Genomic DNA, 24,804 nt, shown 5'->3' with positions numbered 1-24,804 from the left:
TCCACCGGCCACGATGACCCAGCAGCTGTGTGGTGGATTTACGGGCAGGCATTCAATACACACGTGAGCTTTGACAGAAGCATTCTGGGTAATCATTAATCGTGCAGCCAATCGATAGAGTCCATCCGTCAAACATCAGTGTCGCCTGATAATGAGGAGCTAACGTAATTAGACCCCTCTTGAATCAATCAGCGGCGGGGCAGATACCACACTGATGAACTGCTGTTGTGGTTCATGCACTTATGGAGGTCGTCAAACCCAATGCTACAAATAAACACATCAATCTGTGTCGACTGCTTTAACGAATAAGATTAAGCAAACAAGTAGCGATTCCTGGATGGGATCTTGTTTTGTCAGACAGTGGTGATAAGTAATCAGTGTTCTGTACAAGCCTGTTTTTGCCGTAATGAGGTCACTCACAAGCATGCATTATACTGAAAGCTAAATTAATAAGAAGGTTCATTGATAGGCAGAAATGAAATCACCGAAAATAAATTGCATTGCAGGGTTTTTTTTACAAATCAAACTGTATATTAGAAAAAAATGTAGGGGCGAGGCTTAAGCGTATCTACTGGAAAACGTATTGGTCTATGTGGCAGTAGTTTCAAACAAAATATATGTTTGCCGTGCTGCGTGGACCGATCGATGGCTTACGAGTTTCGACTATCACTGTACTGAATGTCATGCGCCATTCGGTCTGCACAACGCCCCGTGGAGTCGAACACACCTAATGCTACCTGTACATGTTACATTGTAAAAAGTAAACGTTACTGTAGATCTACTTAAAAAAATACATCAATTGGTAACACTTAAAATATTAAAAATAACTTTATGTAAGTAAAACGAATTATATTTTTTTAGGTGTTTTCTAATTAAAGTAATTTTGAAGTTAATCCAACTTTCATTTTTTACAGTGTAGTATTTTAGTAACTATATAATGCCTAATAATAATAATAATAATTTAGTAACAATATAATGCCTTATAATAATAACAATAACACTTTAGTAACAATATAATGCCTAAAATAAATAAGAATAATAATTTAGTAACATTAAAATGCCTTATAATAATAACTATAATCATATAGTAACTATATAATGCCTAATAATAGTAGGAATAATAATAATAATAATTTAGAACTTAAATAATGCCTAATAATAATAATAATAATAATAATAATACAATTATAATAATATTAATAATAATAATAATAAAAACAATAATGCTTTAGTAACAATACAATGCATAATAATAATAATAACAATACTTAAGTAACAATATAATGCCTAATAATAATAATAATAATAATAATAATAACGATAATACTTTAGTAACAACATAATGCCTTATATCATTATTATTATTATTATTATTAATTTAGTAACTATATAATGCTTAATAATAATAATAACAATAATACTTTAGGAACAATATAATGCCCAATAATAATAATAACAACAATAATATATTAGCAACTATATAATGCCTAATAATAATAATAATAATAGTAATTCTCAATACATTTAGAAATGTATTAAATCTATAAAGGCCTGTGTACACTAAGATATATAAGTTTCACATTTGAATTGTGTGAGGCTTTAAAATGTAAAATGATTTTAAATGATTGTCAATATTTAATTGTTCAAAACCTAAAAAAAAAAATGCTCGGAAAGTGATCCTAACGGTATAATTCCTTTGCATCTTTATTAGTGTGTGTGTGTTTATATTTCTATTTATGTAAAGCTACTGTTTTTGTCTTTGGAATGAATGCACCTTAAATAAGGTTCATTTTTCACTTCATGGTGAATTTAATGGCAAAAGTTTTGAATGCTATGGTGCCAAAACAGAATGTCAAAGGAAAAGTTAATAGAATGTAATTTGTTCAAACCAAATAGACTGTTGTAGAGTTATATCCTATTCATGTTATTAGTATGTTTAATAAGGAGTGTAATGAAAGGCCTTTGAGAGAATGTCACTTCTTGCGTGGCTGGTCTGTGAGTGAAGTGCAGTCTTCATTATCTGGTAGCAGTATGGCACTGTGAGTCCTAACTGCTGTGCTGCTTAATTACTGAGTGAAGTGGACTGAGATATTACACTGCGGTAAAAGACCTCTTCACCATCCAGCCATGCAGAGCACCATCCATTAACTTTCATTTCAGCAATGCGCACAGAATATAGGATTGTTACTTCTTGTTCTTCATGTTGCCGTGGTAGTAGAGACTTGCTGTTTAATCAAAGCTTTGTATTGAAATTATTTTTTTCTATTAAATCCTTTGGTTCTCTTTAAAAGTCATTTTCTTTCAGTCATGGGAGTAAAATGAGCAGGCTTTTAATTGCTATAAATGTTTAGATAGCCTACATGATCAGTGTAATCTCAAAGAATAATTTACAAATATCCAAGAAAAGGTTTGTACTTTAAAAATACTTTATTTGTAACAAACAGGAGATAAAGTATTTGCAAACGTGTGGAGAGCCGAAACGTTTCAGCACTCGGTAATATTTTATATTTTACATTTCAATCCTTTAATTTTTCATATTTAAAAATGTTTGTGTGGTGCTGCACATCCATGTGCGTGATAAGCAAACGCGCGTTGTCGTCCCGTTTATAGGCGCATATTACTATATTACGCATATTACGTGCTCTTTAAATAACAATAACATTATTGCGCATTAATTTTAGACTTTAGACCAGGTTTTAGTTGGCCAATGGCATAGTCTATATTAGTTGCCTCAGAATAGTAACGTGGCAGTAATGCTCCTGAACACCTCGTTTTCAGACCAGAACGCCCATGGGCGCACACAGGGCCCTCCCTTGGCATTTTGGGGCCCTAGGCAAGACCTTGAAAATGGGCCCCAATGGTTTAAAACATTAGCAATGCAATTTGACAAGTGAAATTAAAACAGACAAAAATGAAAATGTATATATTTAAGTGTAGAAGTTTTTATTAAGTGCAACATATTACGCAATGTTGTTAGTGCAACAACTGTAGTGCAAGAGAACTACAGTACTGTATCTATCAATACAAATATCATGGATATTGATACAGAATAATTACTATAGGGTGATACCGTATTCTGTATACTGTTTTTGAACCCTACTGTAGTATATTTTTAGTATCTAGAATTTTACTATACAATTTACTGCAGTAAATTATACTGCAGTATATTTTGTTTTATGTCTTTACTTATACTAAGGTTTTGTTTTATTATCATTTTACTGTAGATTGTTGTGTGGGGCCTTTATCCTATTGTTCAATCCCTGTGGGTTTTTTGGATTTTTGATCTTGGTGATCCCTATTTTAATCCATAAGGTCCCTGCGCATGCAGTGCGTACTGACTGCTGAGATTTGTGCAACGACAAAATAATTTTTATGCATGGAGGGCCCTCGTCTTGTCGCGGGGCCCCAGGCAATCGACTGTATTGCCTGTTGGACGGGCCGGCCCTGGGCGCACAAAAGGGGCGCAAATGCATTTGCTATTTAAACAATGTGATGCTGAACATGAAAATGATGACTGCGCCAGACTGAAACTAGCAAAAAACACTTGCGGCGCGCTTTGCGCTGCATTGTGCTGGGTGCATGTATGATAGGGCCCCTAGTCTAAAATCCACGCTGTTTAATAATCCAATTATGAGCATCAAAGTTTGATTTTATTCAATGAATTCACTTTAATTTCAATCTTTGACATGATCTTACTCAGTTGATATTAAAGTTATCAAGGTCATATTTTAACACAGTGTTCTTTACCGTAGGATGATTTTATTTAGTTACCTGTAAATCACAAAAAATAACTGGGTTTTCACAGGCAATATCACATTTATTGTCAGTAGTTTAAATGAACTGCTTCTAAAGAGTTGGGTGTCTTTTTATGCGTCAGGTTGCAGGACAAAGCGGCCGACACAATCGAGTCCCTGCATAAGGCCGGTATGAAGGTATGGGTCCTCACGGGGGACAAAATGGAAACTGCAGCAGCCACATGCTACGCCAGCAAGCTATTCCATCGCAGTACACAGATCCTAGAACTGACAACCAAGCGGACAGAAGAGCAGAGCCTTCACGATGTCCTGTTTGATCTGAGCAGAACCGTCTTACGACAGCATGGCAGTATGAGCAGAGATACGTTCTCAGGGTGGGTGCAGTAAAACATACACATGGACACATGCACACACACACACGCACAAGCCAGCTTTACACACGTTTCTGTCTTCACAGACTCTCTGGTGATTGTCCGGACTACGGTTTGATCATCGACGGGGCGACGCTATCAGCTGTACTGAAACCATCACAGGACGGCACCGGTAATGGAGGAAACTATAAAGAGATCTTCCTGGAAATCTGCAGGAACTGCAGCGCTGTACTCTGTTGCCGGATGGCACCCTTACAAAAAGCACAGGTAATACACGCCTGGATTGGCTTATTGGGAACACAGGGTACTAAGCTAAGTACATTTGGCAACAAATGAAGACATTAGGCTACTGTATTTACATTGAATCTTTACTATACACTAAAAGTGTCAATCACAGGGTTGCTGGAAACACCACAGACCGTAAAGTCAAGAAGTGATTGTTTTACAAGACAATTATTGAGTTGCAAAGACTTTGCGATCCAAATGTGCTGAAAGCCAAATTTCAGCCAGGAAGGATACAGTATGGAAGTCATGGGGGCAGCCATATTTTATTTACCTATGGCATGAAACTGTTTTGTCAGATTGTGAAGCTGATAAAAGCATCAAAGGAGCATCCCATCACGCTGGCCATCGGAGACGGAGCCAATGATGTCAGCATGATCCTGGAAGCACACGTTGGCATAGGTGAACGCACATTCGCATTAACACATGTATTCACTGATGTTCTCTAAGCAACACATTTGACAAGGGCTATCATGTCAATTATGTTTGATATTGATTCCTTAATGACTGGTTTTCTGGCTCTAGGAATTATGGGTAAAGAAGGCCGTCAGGCAGCACGTAATAGTGACTATGCAATTCCCAAGTTCAAACATCTGAAGAAAATGCTGCTGGTTCACGGACACTATTATTACATCAGAATCGCCGAGCTGGTCCAGTACTTCTTTTATAAGGTGATCCAAAGCCTATGATATGATTTATAAAAGTGCATTGGATATATCATATGACCAAAATTAGAAACGCAACACCTTTGTTTTTGCCCCCATTTTTCATGAGCTGAACTCAAAGATCTTAGACTTTTTTATATACACAAAAGGGCTATTTCTCTCAAATATTGTTTACAAATCTGTATTAGTGAGCTTTTATCCTTTCCCAGATAATCCATTCACTTCACAGTTGTGGCATATCAAGATGCTGATTAGGCATGATTATTGCACAGGTATGCCTTAGGCTGGACACAATAAAAGGCCACTCTAAAATGTGCATGGGGGGTCCGAAAACCATTTGCCTCATGCGGTGCAACACATCTCCTTCAAATAGGGGGTATGCAACGACGTCAATTTTCCACGTGACCACGCCGGAGCTCGCCCTGTTGAGTGGCAAAACATTCAACAAAATGGCTGTTTTTCATAGCGGCTGCTGCGAAACGCCAGTTATACTGACTATTATCAGCTTAAATTGAACAAAATTGGCCTTTACAGTAACCCTAACAACTTGCCAAACAACCAGTAGTCTGTGGACATTGGCATATGGCCAGATATTGCTTTTCCTGACATAATGTTTGTCTTGCCTAACACTTTTAAACCATCCCACCTTTGTAGAACACAAGGCTCATCATAATAGATGTTTTTTAATGAACGCTCAATGACAAAACTTTGCAGTTACACATAATAAAAGTATTCATTGGTGTATTTTTATAGGATTTTTTTATCCCAAAATTTTACATACCTGATATGGCTACTGCTAATGATTATTACTTTTCGGTTTAGTGTTTTTTTTGCAGTTTTTTGGAAAAAGACCGCTCTAAATTTTTATTGAGTCTGTTAGCACAGTCGATCACACAACTACTTTTACCATTTTAGCCGCGTGCTATGCTAATGCTGTCGCTCACGCCCCATTCAGACAGCTAACAACAAGCAGTAGCAGAGCGACCCGATCTCATTCATTTCAATGGAAACCTGGCGACTTCCGGCGACACGAGCGAAAGTGACCGTTGGCGACCGTATTGGCGTGTCCAGCGACGCGAGAAAGTTAAGAAAAGTTTAACTTTATGCAAATATTGAGCGAATTTTGGGAGCGACTACCAATGAGAACGAAGCAGTGGAGTTCACGTCATCCTTCTCTCGTAAGTTACTGGAGTGGATGGTACTCATTTGTTTATGACAAGCAGATTTAGAAACGCCTTATTGAAAGAGACGAGCGACACACAGCGATAATATCGCTGGCTGTCTGAACAAGGGATCAGACTTTTTGCCACTCAGTGGGCGTAACCACAGTCACTTTTGCCGAAGTTGACGCCACGTGCATTCCCATAGATGTTGATCAGGTTGTTAATTTGTGGCCTGTGGAATGTCGGTCAACACCTCTTCAATTGCTCTGCGAAGTTGCTGGATATTGGCAGGAACTGGAATACGCTGTCGTATTTTTGCTGTCGATTTGTAAACAATATTTGAGAAAATAGGCCTTTTGTGTACATGGAAAAAGTCTCGAATAAGTTCAGCTCATGAACAATAGGGGTGTTATAATTTTGGTCAGTTTAAGTAGCTGTGCTACATGTAAAGAAGAATAAAATCAAAGATAAAAATGTAGTTGTATGTAGAAAATTGTTTTCATAGCCATTCTAATGGATGTTGTGGACTATAGAAAATAGGTACTGTACTGTAAGGTATGTCTTTCTGTGGTCCATGGAGGAAAGAAAGTCATATGGGTCATATGGGCATAGTGGGATTTTTTTGGTTGAACCAACATGGCCTGTCTCAAATATAATGGGTCGATTTCAACACACTAATTTCCTTCATTCGTAAAACAGAATAAAGTTGTCTAATTTGGATCTATAGATGTTAATGTTTTCCCAGGAGTTCTGACTAAACCCCTACACAATCTTGTTGGAAATGCAGCTCTAATGTAATGCTATTTTTAGCCGCCTGATTTTCACACACACACATTCACTGAAGTGTTTCAGTATACACTGATGCAAAGCAGCTTTACAAAATACACAATGTATAATACACATAAAACACAACAATTCAGAAAATTAAAAAATTATAAATCCGTTTATAGTCCATGGCATGGTATGAAGTCCTTGCCAGGGCAGGTGCCATCTTTCCATAAGTGTTGGATCATCTGATAGAGGCAGGATCCAGACTGAAGCTGATGTATTTGTTAGTTATCTCGGGATGAGCATCTTGAAATTTAGATTTAGCTGTTAATGGCTATTTAGGTAGAGGATAGTTATTAATAAGTTATTTATAAACGGAATGCAAAGTGGCAGAATGCAATTAAGTGTATGCAAGACTGAAGAGATGTGTCTTTAGTTTAGTTTTAAATGAGAAGAGATTGTCTGGAAAACTGTTCCACGGTTTAGGTGCCAGGTGGGAAAAGCTCGACCTCCTTTGGTGGAGTCTGGACTTTTGTGATCTTAAGGAGCGTGATGGGTTGTAGCTTATTAAAAGTTAATAATCAGTTACTTAAGCTTTGCTTTTGTCTCCACAGAACGTGTGCTTTATCTTCCCTCAGTTTCTCTATCAGTTCTTCTGTGGCTTCTCTCAGCAGGTAAACATGCATCCGAAAATGTGATCGATCACTATTACACTACATTTGAAATGAAACATCTGTGAATTTCTCTTGGGCATATGACTATATTTTGAGGATTTATCCCTTCACAGCCGCTGTACGACACAGCATATCTGACCCTGTACAATATCAGCTTCACCTCATTACCCATCCTCCTGTACAGCCTGATGGAACAGCACATCAACATGGACATCCTCAAACGTGACCCGTCTCTCTACAGGTGAGTCCAGCTCAGTGTGTTGCCAAGAACCTCCTCACCTGGAAATGTTGGGAAAAACTAAATTTCTTACAGTGTGGATATGGTTTTAATTATATGAATATATAAAAAATATACACAGTATAATTATGCAGAATTATACAGCATAGTTCACTTAGTTTGCTATAAAATGTCACAAATCGATCTTTGGAAATTATATTAGTACAAAAAAAATCCGAAACGTGCCCGAAAATAGTCCCCAGCCAATGCCTTCAGATCAAAACGATTTTTAGAGAAACATTTCACTCAAGTAACCATGAACTTCTTACTGGTAATATTTTTTCTAATTAAATTTTCATTGTTTAAATCAAAGCTTTAATGTTTTAGGGTTTAGTTTACACCAAAATGTTTTTTTTTTTACTTTTTTGCTCACCTTCATGTCAGTCCAGACTAATGGAGTTATGTTTTCTTACTGCTTCAGCTCTTAATCTGCATTTGGCATAATCAGATGTAACACAAGCGAGATCCACTTTGCCATTTTGAATCTGAAAGTGATAAAGATATCTGAGCTTTAGTGACAACTGATTGAAGATTTTCCAAAAGTGTGGGTTTGGAACAACATGAGGAAAGTAATGTCAGACTTTTATTTTTTAGGTGACCTTCTGCTAATTTAAAAGCAGGTATGAGTTTAGGGACATTAATGTCGTGTGATGTGCCTTGTCATGTTGTACGGGGAGGGGTTGTGTATTTTTAGAAGGCACACTCACAATGTTCTATCTTCGGGTTCCTGTTTGAGACTGGCTGATAAATCCCTGTCCACACTCTGGCTATTTATACTGACCTTGTCCTGGTTTTTGACAGACAATGTTTGATGTCCTGAAATTTGATGATATAATTATTTTATAAGTATCATTTGAAGAGTTTTGTTCCATAACGAGATTTTAACATTTTTAAAAAATCTTGTTTTGCAATCCAATTAATATCAATCAAACTGCAGTTAGTTTGTTTTGATTTTAAGCCATCATAACTAAAATAATACAGCTAAGTAGCACAATAAAATATAATAATAAACATGTTTTGACACAATTTTTAAAAACAGAGTGATCTCGTTCATAGTTTTGAGTTATCTTCATTTGTTTCTTTAGGATCATTTTTTTTTTAAATGCTTAGCACCATTTGTGTGCCTGTTTGTTTGCAACTTTCAGTTTTTGGGCATGTCACTCTCTCTCTCTCTCTCTCTCTCTCTCTCTTTCTCTCTCTCTCTCTCTCTCTCTCTCTCTCTCTCTGTCTCTCTCTCTCTCTCTCTCGCTCTCTCGCTTTTTCCATTTCAGCCTTTGGAAAAAATTGCAAACACAGATGTAATTGCACTAGACTCAATTTTTACACACAGCACTGTTCTGTAATACTATTGCAACCACTCCATATTTTATCCAAAAATGTCTTGACGCAGCATTTTTTTCCTATTCCATATTGCTTGTTCAATTCAAATACATGTTTTGTTACTGACACAAAACGCGATACTTGTTGCATTCTCAGTGAAAAAAGCTCTATTGTTTATTTGTATGAATACGTATAGTTTTCAGGGAAAGATTTCTTATCTCGTCAATTAAGAGAAAACATTTGCCCGAAAAAACGTGTTCTTGATTTTTTACGAGTTTTATTGTAATCTGTAAAACTGTGTTATCCCCTAGATGGCGCTCTTACCCAATTTTAAAAAAACTGAAATACAATAACATAATGCAATTATTTCAGCTTTTTGCTCAAATTTTTTTTTATTTTAAAGAATAATACCCATATTTAAGAGTTTATAAACAGATAAAAAATATAACGTGAAACGTTTCTTTCCCGTTTTGTTTGTTTGTTGTTTGTTTGAAAGAAGAGGATCTGTTCTTTCAATTGATATATTTTTATGTTTATATATTTTTAGAAGAAAATTTCTTAAAGGCATTATGTGAAACTTTTCTGAAAATAACAAAAAAGCTGGCAGGCAACATTAAAAAAAGGCTGGCGTGGAATGAGTTAATAAAGCAATAAGCCCCAAGAAGCAGTGGGTTACCAGTGCATTTTATAACAGCTAAGAGGCGTTGTTAGGCACGACGCGAAGCAGAGTGCCTAAAACCCCCTTAGCTGTTAAAAAATGCACTGTAACCCCACTGCTTCGCGGGGGTTATTGCTTTTATAAAACGGTTACTTCATATGCATAACGTTAGCGGGATTTTATAAAATAAAACACAAATAAGCTGTTATTATATTAGTACAAATATTACTCTTCCGCCAAACAAAGTAGTTCCTCAGTATCAAGTGTGACTGAAACAGAGCGCAGTTCCCAACCAACACAGACGCAGCAAAGACACAATGAAAATATGATTTAAGACTGTGGTGTTTATTTATAAACCAACATTTATCAAATTTATACATTAAAATTTATATTGTGCAACTGTTGAAGTGATGATCAAATATGCTTGGAAGCATGCTTAACTCTTTCCCCGTCAGCGGTTTTTTTTTTTAAGTTGCCATCCAGTTTTAGTTTAATGCCTTGCAGAAAAATCATCTTCTGGAGATAATTCAATTTTTGTGAATAACTTTTGTAACAGATCAGATTCAGAGCCTGATCAAAACACGGTTTTTAGTTTTGAGTGAATGCTTCAGTGTTTAAGTTGGGTAAGATCGCCACCCAGTGATAGCAGAAATATGAATTTGAGGTAGAAACTCCTCAGGGTGCTTTTTCTCTTTATTGATTTGATGACTCAACAATATTTATTGACTTTTATCTGGATATCACCATTAATTGTGCAATTGTATTAATTCAAGACTGTGGTGTTTATTTTCATAAATCAGTACGCAGAAACAGTGGCGCAGTGATACTTATGTAATGTGGTCTGAACCGTGGGTTTACCAGGGTATTTTATCACGGCTTAGAACACGTTTCAACCAATCAGAATGAAGAACCAGATCTGGCCGTTTTATAATAGTATTTTTTTTTAAACGGGAAGTTCACCAAAACTGAAACTTTTGTCGTCGTTTACTCACCCTCATGTTGAGCCTATATGAGTTTCTTTATTTTGTTGAACACAAAGATATTTTGATAAAAGATAACCACACAGTTGGTACCCATTGACTTACATAGTAAGAAAGACAAATAGTATGGGTACCGCCAACTGTGTGTAAATATCTTCTTTTGCGTTCAACAGAATAATTATTGAAATATTATGAAGGTATACAGCATGCGTTTATAAATTGCATTTACGTTTTCTTGTCAACAAAGTGTTTTCGGTAGTAAATAGATCAGTGGTCTCCTACATGGTGCCCGCACAGAGTCTTTGAGTTGCCCGCCAAAGCACATTCTATTAATAGCCTCAATATTAATATTTATTACACATTTTTCTATTAACTTGGCTTCTTTTATGCATGTTAACATTTTTAAAATGATAACAAGTAAAATAAAATCAAGTAAAACAAAAAAATTTGAGTATACAATATCAAAAACTATCCAGATTGTTCTGCTCACAAAAAGAGTGGAGTACCCTGAAATAGATGATTCAATTCAGGGATGAGTTTGAATTTCTCTGTGCTTGTTTTGGCAGAGATATTGCAAAGAACTCTCACCTGAGGTGGCCCACCTTCATCTACTGGACATTTCTGGGGGTCTTTGACGCCATGGTCTTTTTCTTCGGTGCTTTCTTCCTTTTTGACAACACTACTTTCACCAGCAATGGACAGGTAATGTAGTCTCCGCCTTACTCACAGTTTCAGAGTTTCAGATTTTGTCTGCGTGTTTTTTTGGAGACTTAAAGTCTGTGTAAACCCAAATCAGAGAATCGTTTAGAAATGTATTGCTGAAACACGCTACAAAGACTGTGAAGTGTGTCGTAATGTATTGTTGAGTTAGATTGTTTTTTTCCACATTTCTGTGTTCAGGATTATTTGGGCGGGGCTAAAACAGTGGCTCGATGATGCACTGGAGCCACTGAGCACAGCCCCGCCCATAACACAATCTGGATCATGCATTCAGGTTGTAGCGGTATTTGAAAGTTGAGAGACGGCAGCTTTCCTACAAGTGGGCGTGGTTTAGTGCAGATTGCGGACACGCCCCCAAGGATTTTATTACTTATTTATTTACTTGCCGCAAATTTGGCTGGGTGTTTAATGACTTTACACGGACTTTAAGCAGACGTGTTGTTTTGTTTGTAGTTTGTTGTTCTCAGTCAAATAAGGCTGTCAAGTACAGTTTAAATGGGTGGCCAATAAATTGTGTTGTGGTTTCAATGGTTGTAAAATACAGTACAGTACATATTGTGGCTAACTGAGGTCGATCTTTTGCATATGTTTGAAGTCATTACAGGTGCTTTTCCATTCATTTATGCGACACAAAGCATGCTGGGGAATCAGTCAGACCAGACATCTTTCTCTGTTAAATCATAGTAATCTTTTGGATTGCTTTTTTGCCTGTTTGATTTACTTTTTTAAGTTATAACATCCTAATTTTTTCTTTACTTTCTTGCTCCCTTTCCCCACCCTACCTCTCCTTTATATCTTTTTTTTCTCTCTCTCTCTCTCTTTGTGTCTTTCTATATCTGTCTTTATCCTCTGCTTCTACCTTTCTTACCTTTTCCTTTTGGGCTTTTGTTCTGCTTCTCTTCCTTTCCTCAGCTAATGGCCGCCAACACACAGATGGTAAGCCTTCCCTTATCTGTTTTTCATCCTGTTTTTAGTTTTACTGTCACCCTCCTCAGTCCCTTCCCCTAAACCCCACCTCCACTCACATAGTGTCTACTAACCGTTCATTGCCATCGTAGCTGTCACACAGAGCCGTACGACATCCCAACGTCCCTGTGGTACGGACCGGCCACAATGGGTATAGAGTAACCTGTTCATCTTCCTCTGTCTATCATCTTGTGATCGAGTAGGAGTTTGTGTGTCTGTCCCGTGTGTCACGATTGTGTTGCAAAACGCCCCAAAAGGTGTTGTCATGCCCATTTCCATCAGCCTATAGGATTCACGTCCATCGTCACATGACTCCCTGCAAGAGCCAATGAGCAAACAAGACGAGCACAATTCCAGTAGTTGTAATAAGGAGATCAACATGTTAATTAGACATACGTTTAAATCTCTTGGTATTACTTTTGCAGGAATTCCAGGAATAACTGTTTAAAGGGATAGTTCACATAAAAATACAATGTTCTCATATTAAAAATGTTATCATCATTAACTCTTTCGCCGCCATTGACGAGATATCTCGTCAATTAAGAGAAAACGCTTCCCCGCCAATTACGAGATTTTCCGGCTTTCCGAAATACCTGTATTATCCACCAGGTGGCACACTTCCGCAACTTATACAACCCAGAAGTAGCGCCTCACGTGAAAGAGAAAGAACTCCGTGTATGGTTTAAAGATCGCTCTGCATTTGATCTCTATCAAAAGTCCTTTGCAAAAATTGAATAATCTCAGCTTTTGCTCAAAATTGGGTGTTTTTGAAGAAACCTACCCATGTTTGAGAGGTGATTTACAAATCTGGAAGGCATTAAACTTTTGTGAAAATCATGAAAAATGCTGGCGCTGGCTGGACTCTTTTTTTTAAAATGCTGGCGGGGAAAGAGTTACTTACCCTCATGTTCATCCATGACTGAGACTGAAAGTTGGATCTGCTTAAAAAATTACTTCTTAAAATATTTATGATTTATCAACTTTTCTCAGTTTAAGTGAAAATTAAAAGTAAAAAAAATACTTCGATTGGCAACACCATTTTTTTACTTAAAATTTTCAATTAAACTGAGATTTTTTTTAGGTGTTACCAAATAATTGTTTTGAATTTTTTTTAAGTTAATATAAGTTTGACTTTTTACAGTGTATATTAAAGCCATAATATGTAATGTAACTTATATGTAAGAAAATGTGACTTATAAAATAGCTTAACTTATTTCAACTTAATTAAGTTAATTTACAGCAATCATAAGTCAAGATAAAAAAATATTAAAATGTCTTGATTATACTTAACTCATTCCCTGCCATCCTTTTTTTTTTTTGAAAATTTGACCTCCAGCATTTTTTGTGATTTTCACAAAAGTTTCGCAACGTGCCTTCCAGATACATACAAATATATAAATATATAATATATCTGCTTTCAAAAAAACAAACAAAACAAAAAAAATTATCCTATCTATTTTTTTCTCTGCTTATAATCTCTTAAATATGTTTTTTTCTTCAATAAAACAGTTTTTTAGCAAAAAGCTGAAATAATTGCATTTTTTGTGAAGGAATTTTGTTAGAGATCAGATTCAGAACGATTATCAAAACATACACGGAGTGTAAAATTAATAAATAATTATCAGTAATCAGTTTTTTGGGAATTGGGTAAGTGCGGTATTACAGATAACCATAAAAACTAATCAGGAACACGATTTTTTTCATGCAAATGTTTTCTCTTAATTAACGAGATAACTTGTCAAAGGCGGGGAAAGAGTTAAAAATGTAAGTGCAAAAAATATTTTTTACAGTGTATCATATTCATCATTTACAACATTATAACATTCAATATAATTTGCCCTTGACATGGATACAAATTAACTTTTGTTTGCTCACCAAGGTAAGTTAACATCTGTTGTGTGTCCCTGTATTTGTTTTATTTTCTTGCTCTCAAACTGGCAACCCATCGACATACAGCTCACTAAAACCATTTGGTATCATACAGTCCTACTTGTGTTTTGCTGTGGCTTGTTCACTTTGGTTTTGATTCATGCTTTACAGATTCAGAGATTTATAAAGAGCTCCATAGCATCGATGTTGTAATGCATTGTGTCATCGAAAATATGCGCAGTCCCTGCAGACAGAAGAATGTTCTAGAAGAGATATCCATTGTGACTGATTTCAACCGCTTGCCAAGACCGTAAACAATGAGGGAACAAATCCCCTAAAAGAGACAGAAACAAATAAAGGCGTACCGCACCCAAACAGAGCTTTATTGCCCGAACAGCAATGCCGAATCCATTATAGCGTTTTAAAGGACTATCTCAGCTCACTGCTTATTTATGAGGCTTTTATGGATGAGGTATAAAATGGACGTGACATCACAGAGTCTTCCAGACATCGTTAATAATCTCAATAAAACGATATACAGTACGAAAATGCAGAGCTTTCTTTTACAGCACCAATAAAATGTTAATGGTATTCTACAGTTCAAGCGTTTTCTTTATAATTATTTTCAGTAGATGTTTAAAAATAATTTTAATGATTGTCCAAGGATATGTTTATTTGGCTATGCCACGGCTTAGGTTGGCGACAAGTGATAGCACTTTAATATTAACTACTGAGTTTTTTTTGTCTAATTAATCCTCTAATACTTACTTTTAGCAAAGAGTGAGTGTGAGCTGTACATAAACACCTATTTAAAAATCTGTTTATGCATCTGTGTCAAACACCTTCTACCTTTTTCAATATTTCTCTGTTCCAGATGTTTGGAAACTGGACGTTTGGGACACTCGTGTTCACGATCCTAGTTTTCGTTGTTACGTTAAAGGTAATTCAGAACATAGACACACATAACACAAACAGATGTGCGTTGATCTCACTAGAAGGTGTCATCTTAATTTTTTACTTTTTGTGCTTTAGCTCGCCCTGGACACACATTACTGGACGTGGATCAACCACTTTGTCATATGGGGGTCTCTGCTTTTCTACGTGATCTTCTCACTCCTGTGGGGAGGCATCATCTGGTACGGTTCACCACAGTATCCACTTAATATCAGAATATAGTTGTGAAGTTTGACAAAATTTTGGTATGATAGGAATGTGAATTTTTTTACAATGATATTTACCTTGATTGTGTGGATTAAAAAAAACCTTCAGTGGCAAAATTATTTACATGAAAATTCTATATGAATCATTTTCATACCATGTATATGGTTTCATAGCTGTTCAAATGTATTTTTATGATGGATTTTAATATTTTAAGGCTGTGTGTCCACCAAAGCACTCAAACACGGCTGAAAACACCACTTGCTCTTCTGAAATTGCAGACTGTCGGCGCTTGGCAGAGATTTTAGCTAAGGCGCTTTGGTTTGTATTGTATTTGTCCCTCCTCCACTGTAATTGGATGAGTAAAAAGTGACTTTGCCAAGCGCAGCGTTTCACCTGACGTTGGTAATTTGTCAAGTCTCACTGAATGGTAAAAACACCATGCGCATGGTAAGGTCTTAGGGGGCATATTAGAGGTCTTCATGGGTCCACTTTAAAGGAAAACACCACTGTTTTTCAATATTTTTAGAATGTTCTTACCTCAACTTAGATGAATTAATACATACCTAACTTTGTCAATGCGTGCACTCAATCTTTGCACAGCATGTTGTGAATGTGTTAGCATTTAGCCTAGCTCCATTCATTCCTTAGGATCCAAACAGGGATGAATTTAAAGCCACCAAACACTTCCATGTTTTCCCTATTTAAAGACTGTTACGTGAGTAATTACACTAAGGTGACCAGACATTCCCATTTTCCTGGGACAGTCCCGTTTTTTGATGTTCTGTCCCCGACTGGAGCTGTCCTTGGAAATGTCCCCGTTTTACAGCACGTCCAAAACAACCAGCAAATACACTGAAAAACCCGAGCAACATGTAACTAGACCGGATCAATCATGTAATGATTATTTTCACCAGCAGAGGGGGCCGCGAGCTACACAGATTACTTGGTTGCGCGTAACTGCTTTAGCAAAGAAGAACTTACTGCGAGAAACACGAGAAAGTGCCATCAAGTTATCATCAGTCAAGTTATCATAAGATATGAAAACAGTCAAAGTTATCGGGGTTAAGGTACTAACTACCTTACCTAACTACTGTTGCAATGTTTCTACTAAATTAGAAACACTGCAACAAATGACTTTCTTATTAGTATTTTTCTCTTGTTTTCAGTACAAATAAAATAAATTTTTTTTAATCAGGATGCATTTTCTTGATGAGAAAAATGACCTAAAAATAAGTCTAGTTTTTAGACCAAAAATATCAAATTTGTGCTTAAAACAAGCAAAAAAATCTGCCAACACTTAATTCAAGAAAAAATGTCTTACCAGTGGCAGATTTTTGCACACTGCAAAAAATGATTTTCAAGAAAAAAAATTCTTAGTATTTTTGTCTTGTTTTCAGTAAAAATATCTAAAAATTCTTAAATTAAGATGTTTTTTCTTCATGAGCAAAACAACGCAAGAAAATAAGTCTAGTTTTAAGACCAAAAATATCAAATTTAAGTGATTTTGTGCATAAAACAAGCAAAAAAATCTGCCAATGGGGTAAGCAAAAAATCTTGAAAATTTTTCTTAAACACTAAATTCAAGAAAAATTAGCTTACCTCATTGGCAGATTTTTTGCTTGTTTTATGCACAAAAGCACTTAAATTTTATATTTTTGGTCTAAAAATAATTATTTTCTTGGGTTGTTTTGCTTATCAAGAAAATAAATCTTGATTTAGGAATTTTTAACAAAATTTACTGAAAACAAGAAAAAAAATACTAAGATTTTTTTTCTTGAAAATCATTTTTTGCAGTGCATGTTTTAAGCACAAATTCACTTCAATTTATAATTTTTTTTGTCTTAAAGCAAGATTTTTTGTTAGGGGATTTTGCTTATCAAGAAAATGCATCTTGATTTAATAATTTTTAGATAGTTGAAAACAATGCAAAAATACCATTAAGTAAGAAGTCAGTCAGTCATTTTTTGCATTGAACCCAAAAAAAGAAGAAAACTTTCAAAAAAAAAAACGGTTGTCCCCATTGTTTAATTCATAGATAACAACAAATTATATTTTAATGATAGTTTTACCATTGAACTAGGAAATGTCCTCGGTTTTCATCTAAAAAATCTGGTCACCCTAAATTACACGAGTAAGTATGATGGCACAAAATAAAACTTTTGTTTGGAGCCATAGGAATGAATGGGGCTAGGCTAAATGCTAACACATTCACAAAGCGCTGTACAAAGATTAAAAGTGCACGCATTGAAAAAAGATAGGTATGTATTCATTCATCTAAGTTGAGGTAAGAACAGTAAAATATTGAAAAACGGTGATCCTTGCCACCTGGTGGATAATAGCAGTATTGCGGAAATACGGAAAATCTCGTCATTGGCGGGGAAGCGTTTTCTCTTAATTGACGAGATGTCTCGTCAATGGCGGTGAAAGAGTTAAAAACATTACAATTTATGCACATTGGGTTTGGGTACATTTCTTTGGACACAAGAAGACCTCTATATTTATCAATGTGCCTACAAAAAAACCACGCGAAGGCAGACTGTGGGCGCCTCCGAGTGTTTCTTCAGCTAAGCGTTTGGTTGCTTTAAAACTTCTGTTTTGTTTATCAGTCTTAACACCGGTTGGTTGTGATGGTGTTTGTCCCGCCCCTCTTCCACTGTGATTGGACAGCAGATTAAAAGTGACATTGACAAGTTTTTTAACTCTGGGTGTGAAAAAACAGATAAAACTCTGCCATTTTTGAAAAGCGTGGCGCTTCTATTGGAAACTATTAAAAGCATACGCCGACCACAAACATAAAGGCCTTGGTGTACACACCCACTTAGCCCCTCGCTAACTGCCTGCTTTTTTAAAAAACAGCACTCCCATAGCAAACACATAAAAAATATGCTGGATTCAGGCAAAATGCTTTGGGGGACACACGGTCTACGACTAAAAGTCTGATATATCTGAATAGTTGCAGAAATAAATGATGGCTACATAAGATTGGGACCTATAACAAAAGGAAATGTAGTTTTTAAACAGGTGCCTGTAATTTGTACTCGTAAGAAACAACTGGTTCTGCATTCGGCTGAATAAACCCATATTGAATACCTCTTGGTTCCTTTCTGTTCTCCATAGGCCTTTCCTGAACTATCAGAGGATGTACTACGTGTTCATGCAGATGTTGTCCAGCGGTCCGGCATGGCTCAGTATAATTCTGCTGATCATAGTCAGTCTGTTACCCGATGTGCTGAAGAAAGTGTTGTGTAGAGCTCTGTGGCCCACCACCACAGAGAGAATACAGGTAAAATCCCTCACCATATACAGGATCTATAACCTATATGTCTTTCATTATTTTAATTTAAAATATACATGAACCTTAGGGATTGGACACCATATTAATTGATATGGTCTGTTGAATAGGTTTTACTATAAGTCTGGTTGAACTGTAAGGGGTCGATGCCATTGACAGTTTTTCAGTTTAATCATCTGAACCATCAACACTTAGATGCACAACAGTAATATTTAAAGAAATAGTCTACCCTTAAATAAAATGGCTCTCATAATTTACCAACTTAAATGTATATGACTAAGTTTTATATTATTTATAATAAGAAATAAACTATTCTTTTAAAAGAGGAATCTATATATAAAATGTTGTCCAAACCAGGCTAATAGTTAATACACATAGAGATATGTAATAATGGTTTACTAACTGCTCTTTAGATTTACACTTGTGTTGGATTGATCCCCAGTGTACTTAATGTAAGTGGATTCTGATTCATGATTCACAACTTCTGTGACTTCTTCTCTACATTGGATGACTCTGAGTTTGAGCCATTCAGTCATCAACCTGGCGATATAGTGTATACTCTGTGTATTTTACTGTCAACGCACATAGTATGCTTACATACTATGCAAGAAGACATTTTACGTGTGCAAGCATGTGATGAAATGCTTAACCTGTGTGATCTTTCCCTCACCCGTTTTCCTTAATCAACTGTAGAAACATCCAGAGCACTAATGTTAACATGAAACTGGCATTCGTGAACCATTTGTATCTATAAATATATATATATATATTAATCATATAGAACATTAACTCTTTCACCGCCAGCGTTTTTAAAAAAAGTTGCCAGCCAGCGCCAGCGTTTTTCATGATTTTCACCAAAGTTTAATGCCTTCCAGAAAATGTTCTTCTTTAAATATATAAACATACAATATACCAAATGAAAGAACAGACCCTCTGCTTTCAAACAAAAAAAAACCGTTTCATCCTACCTTTAGTGGTTCTTTTGCAATCAGCTTTTGAATATGGGTAGGTTTTTGCAAAAACACCATATTTTGAGCAAAAAGCAGAAATAATTCCATTTTTATGACGGACTTTTCATAGAGATCCGATTCAGAGCGATCTTTAAAACAGACACGGACATGCAGCAGCTTGGCATAGGGAAATACTTCCGGTTTTAAAAAGTTGCGGAAGGGCGCCACCTGGTGGATAATGGCGGTATTGCGGAAAGACGGAAAATCTCGTCATTGGCGGGGAAGCGTTTTCTCTTAATTGACGAGAAATCTCGTCAATGGCGGGGAAAGAGTTAAAGGTGCAGTGTGTAAATTTTAGGAGGATTTATTGACCGAAAAGCAATATAATATACATAACTGTGTTTTTAGTGGTGCAAAAAGACTTTACATGATATACTATTTAGTTTGCATTATCTTAGAATAAGCCATTTCTATCTACATACACAGTGTAACCCCTTAGTCGCCATTTTGCGTCACCATGTACCTACAGTAGCCCTAAACGGACAAACTGCTCTAATGAGCTTGTTTTTTCACTATATTAACTTTATTGCTTGACTGGCTACTCTCTGCTGTTTCAGACGATGACATCTTTGTCCTGTGTTGGCCACCGTAGCTTCTCTATGTGATTGGAAAGGGAGGGGTGAGCCGTTGGTTGGTCAACGCTAAATGTTGCTAAAATTGACAGAATGCACCTTTAAAGAAATCTGAACAGAAAAAATTATTGCAGTGCTAAATCAAGTTGCATTGTTTAATTGATCACAGTAAAACTAAAAATATTTAATGAAAATGTTAAAGGCGGGGTGCATGATTTTTGAAAAACACTTTGGAAAAGGGAGTCGGGCCGACTACCGAAACACACTTGTAGCCAATCAGCAGTAAGGGGCGTGTCTACAAGCCGACATCGTTGCCTGGGTTGCGTATGTGTGGGGCGGAACTATCAATAGAAGGTCCAGGTTCTATTGGGGTAGGGGCGTGTTTGTTTAGGTTATTTCAAATGTCAACAATGGGTTTCAGAGATCATGCACCCTGCCTTTAACATGATCCGTTTTTACTTTGTTACCGTTAAGTTGAACATTGTACTTTGTACAGTGAATATACATTAGTCATCAAAAGTTATGTAAAATTTGTACAATATTTGCTTTAAGACCCCCTAGCTTCGATTAAAGGAACACAGCGATTTTTTGGGACTTTAGCTTATTCACCGTATCCCCCAGAGTTAGATAAGTCCATACATACCTTTTTCATCTCTGTGCTTGCCGTAACTCTGCCTGACGCACCCACCACTAGCCTAGCTTAGCACAAAGACTGGAAGTAAATGGCTCCAGCTAGCATACTGCTCCAAATAAAGCCAACATTTTCCTATTTATATGTTGTGATTTGTATAGTCACAGCGCATACAAATTACAAGCTTATATATATATGAAACTACTATATTCTCAGAAAGCGTAGCACTGCTACATGGACGAAGTGATTAGCGCAACACTTGCGCGAACTATCTGCTAATCACTATGGGGCTTCTCAGGTGCTGGAGCAAATCACTCGCATTTGCACAAAATGTTGGCTTTATTTTGTCACTTATCAGGAGCAGTATGCTAGCTGGAGCCATTTACTTCCAGTCTTTGTGCTAAGCTAGGCTAGCGTCGGACGCACGGAGATGAAAAGGGTATGTATTGACTTATCTAACTCTGTGGGATACGGTGACTAATCTAAAGTCCCACAAAGTTGGCATGTTCCTTTAAACCATCAAAATATGAGGTGTATGGTACAAAATGGACAAAACACTGTTTTAAAGGTACAGTATGGGTTTTAGCGGCATCTAAGGGTGAGTTGCGATTTGCAACCAACCTAAATTTCGAAAAGCAGGAAACATGCTCTATAAAGCAGTTTGTCCATTTAGGGCTACTGTAGAAACTTAACGGCGACTTCCATGTAAGGGGACCCGCGGTGTATGTAGATAAAAACGGCAAATTTTAAGGAAATAAAAACAATACAGTTCATTATGTAAGGTCTTTATACACCACTGATAATATAGTTTTTTTGTCAAGAGATCATCCTAAAAGTTACACAGTGCACCTTTAAATTCTTCTCAAAGCTGAGCTTATAATATACTAGAGTACAAATACAACAACATGCAACATGCATGGAAAACAATTAATGCATCTTTAATAAAATATTTGAATAAAGGGCAAATACCTCAGTTGTTCAAAGATGGGCACTACTGCGATAATATTGCAAATAAATAAAAACACTAACGCTTTAAATTTCGGTTTTAACAGCAAGCATCTAAAGTTACATTCATCTGGTCTCTTTCTAAACCCTCTGTTTCTACTTCCACCTCTGTTTCTCTTCTCTCCTCTGACGCTTGGCCTTGACCCTTGACCTTTCCCCTTCCCGTGTGTTTAACCTGTGACCCGGGTAACAGCAGACAAAGCGTCGGTGTCTCACTGCCGAGCAGTCCACCATCTTTATGCTGTCTCAGACCTCCAGCAGTGTCAGTTTCTGAACTGAACAGGAGGTGAACGTCTATACTCTCTCTCACTCTGCATGTGCGTGTTGTCAATGCATCAGACACAGCAGGGTAATGAAGGTTTGTTTTCGGTACATGTGAGAAAAAAACTGCCCTTAAGCTTCCCGGTATGTACCGCTGCGGTACCCTGTGGTGTCTCCATTCACGTTATGCTCCTTGTTATTTTTGCATGCTTATAACGTGCATGTTTGTGTCTGTAAATGTGTATTTTATGTTGCAGGTACCTGTAATAAAAATGCATATGTTTAACTTTCAGTTCGGTCGGATATACTTCACACGAGTGAATTGCACCACCATTTAAGCTGATTTTGTACACTTGTGATGTTTCACAGAGAATGAGGGCTGTCAGGATCTTTGAAAGGGTTGAAACACACAGTCACGACTCTCTGCTAGATGGGGTTCAGAACACCACTGAGGCCTAGCAGCTCGATGGTAAAGAGCTAATAAAGCCAGCGAAAACTAATACATACAGTATACGGAGCTCTGGGGTTCTCAGATCAAACAAGATTACGGTTATCTGAGAAGTCCAGATTCCACATCATCTAGATGGAAACAAACCTGGTTGTGGACTTGTGTGGGTCTGCAGTTTGGCGTGTAACTTGCAGAATTTGTTTGGTTTCAGTATTAAGATGATTACGGTGTGTTTGGTTGTGGTGTGCGGTATGTGCAGCTAACAGGACATGGGGACGGTCATTGCTTTGAAATACAAGTTTTGCATTTAACACCTTGACACGCATGAGTATCTTGGTTTTCTTAAATCTTTCTTTCAGATTTTGTGAATATTTTTATGCATTTCTTAATTACATTTAATGGCAATTTGTTCCATGAAGATGCTTATGACCACTTGATCACATCTCATGATAGCCACCTAGTGATATGTCTGGGTCAATTTTATCCAAAAATTGAAAAAAATTATAATGCAAAAGGCGAAGATCCTAAAAATAAATAAAATAAAAGATTTAACTTAGCATGCACCCTGACCTGGACATGTTTACGTGAGACGTACCCTATATAACATGAAATACACCTTCATAATACTGTACATCCTCACAGTTACACTGCAAAAAAATATTTTCAAAAAAAAAAATTTTTTTGTATTTTTGACTTGTTTTCAGTAAAAATATCAAAAAATTCTTAAATTAAGATGCTTTTTCTTGATGAGCAAAATTATCTAAAAAATAAGTCTAGTTTAAAAAAAAAAAATTAAGTGAATTTGTGCTATTTTAAAAAACGTGTTTAAGAAAAAGTTCAAGATTTTTTTCTTACCCCAATGGCAGATTTCCTTTCTGCTGTTTTAAAGCACAAATTCACTTAAATTTGATATTTTTTTTGTCTAAAACCTACACTTATTTTCCTAATTCATTTTGCTCATCAAGAAAATGCATCCTGATTTAAGAATTTTCAGATATTTTTACTTAAAACAAGACAAAAATACTAAGTAAGAAATCTTAGTATTTTGTCTCTTTTTTCAGTAAAAATATCTAAAAATTCTTAAATAAAGATGCTTTTTCTTGATGAACAAAATGACCCAAGAAAATAAGTCTAGTTTTAAGACCAAAAATATAAAATGTAAGTGATTTTGTGCATAAAACAAGCCAAAAAAAAATCTGCCAATGGGGTAAGCTAATTTTTCTTGAATTTAGTGTTTAAGAAAAAATTTCAAGATTTGTTTCTTACCCCATTGGCAGATTTTTTTTTTGGCTTGTTTTATGCACAAAATCACGTACATTTTATATTTTTGGTCTTAAAACTAGACTTATTTTCTTGGGTAATTTTGCTCATCAAGAAAAAGCATCTTTATTTAAGAATTTTTAGATATTTTTACTGAAAAAGAGACAAAAATACAAAGATTTTTTTTTTCTTGAAATTCATTTGTTGCAATGTATTAAGTACACTACAAACAAATGACTTTCTTACTTTGTATTTTTGTCTTGTTTCAAGTAAAAATATCTACAAATTCTTAAATCAGGATGCATTTTCTTGATGAGCAAAATGAATTAGGAAAATAAGTGTAGGTTTTAGACAAAAAAAATATCAAATTTAAGTGAATTTGTGCTTTAAAAAAGCAGAAAGAAAAACACGTTTTTTTAAATGGCACAAATTCACTTACATTTTATATTTTTTTTGTGTAAAAACTAGACTTATTTTTTTCATTTTGCTCATCAAGAAAATGCATCTTGATTTAAGAATTTTTATATATCTTTACTAAAAACGAGACAAAAATACTAAGTAAGAAAGTAATTTTTTGCAATGTTAGCAGGGTTTTTGTAGTAAAGCCATGTGGTTTTACAAACGGTAATCAATAACCCCCCTAAAATTGTATTTATAGTGGTCATATTGGTGTCTTCTAGGACTTTTGTGAGTTTT

The 24,804-nt window shown here is 35.9% G+C and overlaps 1 protein-coding gene across 6 annotated transcripts in view; it reads left to right on the top strand.

Annotated features, from left to right (window-relative positions):
- LOC135785858 (phospholipid-transporting ATPase IH-like) overlaps positions 1–24,804 on the top strand; it is an 81,050-nt gene that overhangs the window by 52,983 nt on the left and 3,263 nt on the right. Inside the window, exons 19-30 of one of the 6 annotated variants that reach the window (XM_065295453.2) lie at positions 3,878–4,129; positions 4,213–4,393; positions 4,708–4,810; positions 4,934–5,079; positions 7,619–7,678; positions 7,792–7,919; positions 11,480–11,615; positions 12,546–12,569; positions 15,343–15,408; positions 15,501–15,604; positions 18,747–18,912; positions 22,770–22,869. In XM_065295453.2, the coding sequence (XP_065151525.1) occupies positions 3,878–4,129; positions 4,213–4,393; positions 4,708–4,810; positions 4,934–5,079; positions 7,619–7,678; positions 7,792–7,919; positions 11,480–11,615; positions 12,546–12,569; positions 15,343–15,408; positions 15,501–15,604; positions 18,747–18,912; positions 22,770–22,859 (1,456 nt within the window). In that variant the 3' untranslated portion in view covers positions 22,860–22,869. Of the gene's footprint in view, positions 1–3,877; positions 4,130–4,212; positions 4,394–4,707; positions 4,811–4,933; positions 5,080–7,618; positions 7,679–7,791; positions 7,920–11,479; positions 11,616–12,545; positions 12,570–15,342; positions 15,409–15,500; positions 15,605–18,746; positions 18,913–22,332; positions 22,426–22,769; positions 22,870–24,804 lie in introns of all 6 variants that reach the window. The other 5 variants (XM_065295455.2, XM_065295454.2, XM_065295451.2 and 2 more) reach the window with 5 other exon arrangements.

This window comes from Paramisgurnus dabryanus, chromosome 4 (genome assembly GCF_030506205.2).
Source record: "Paramisgurnus dabryanus chromosome 4, PD_genome_1.1, whole genome shotgun sequence".
In the NCBI taxonomy this organism is placed as follows: Eukaryota; Metazoa; Chordata; class Actinopteri; order Cypriniformes; family Cobitidae; genus Paramisgurnus; species Paramisgurnus dabryanus.
Note: the sequence above shows the minus strand (reverse complement) of the source record. Positions and strands in the feature narration are given on the sequence as shown.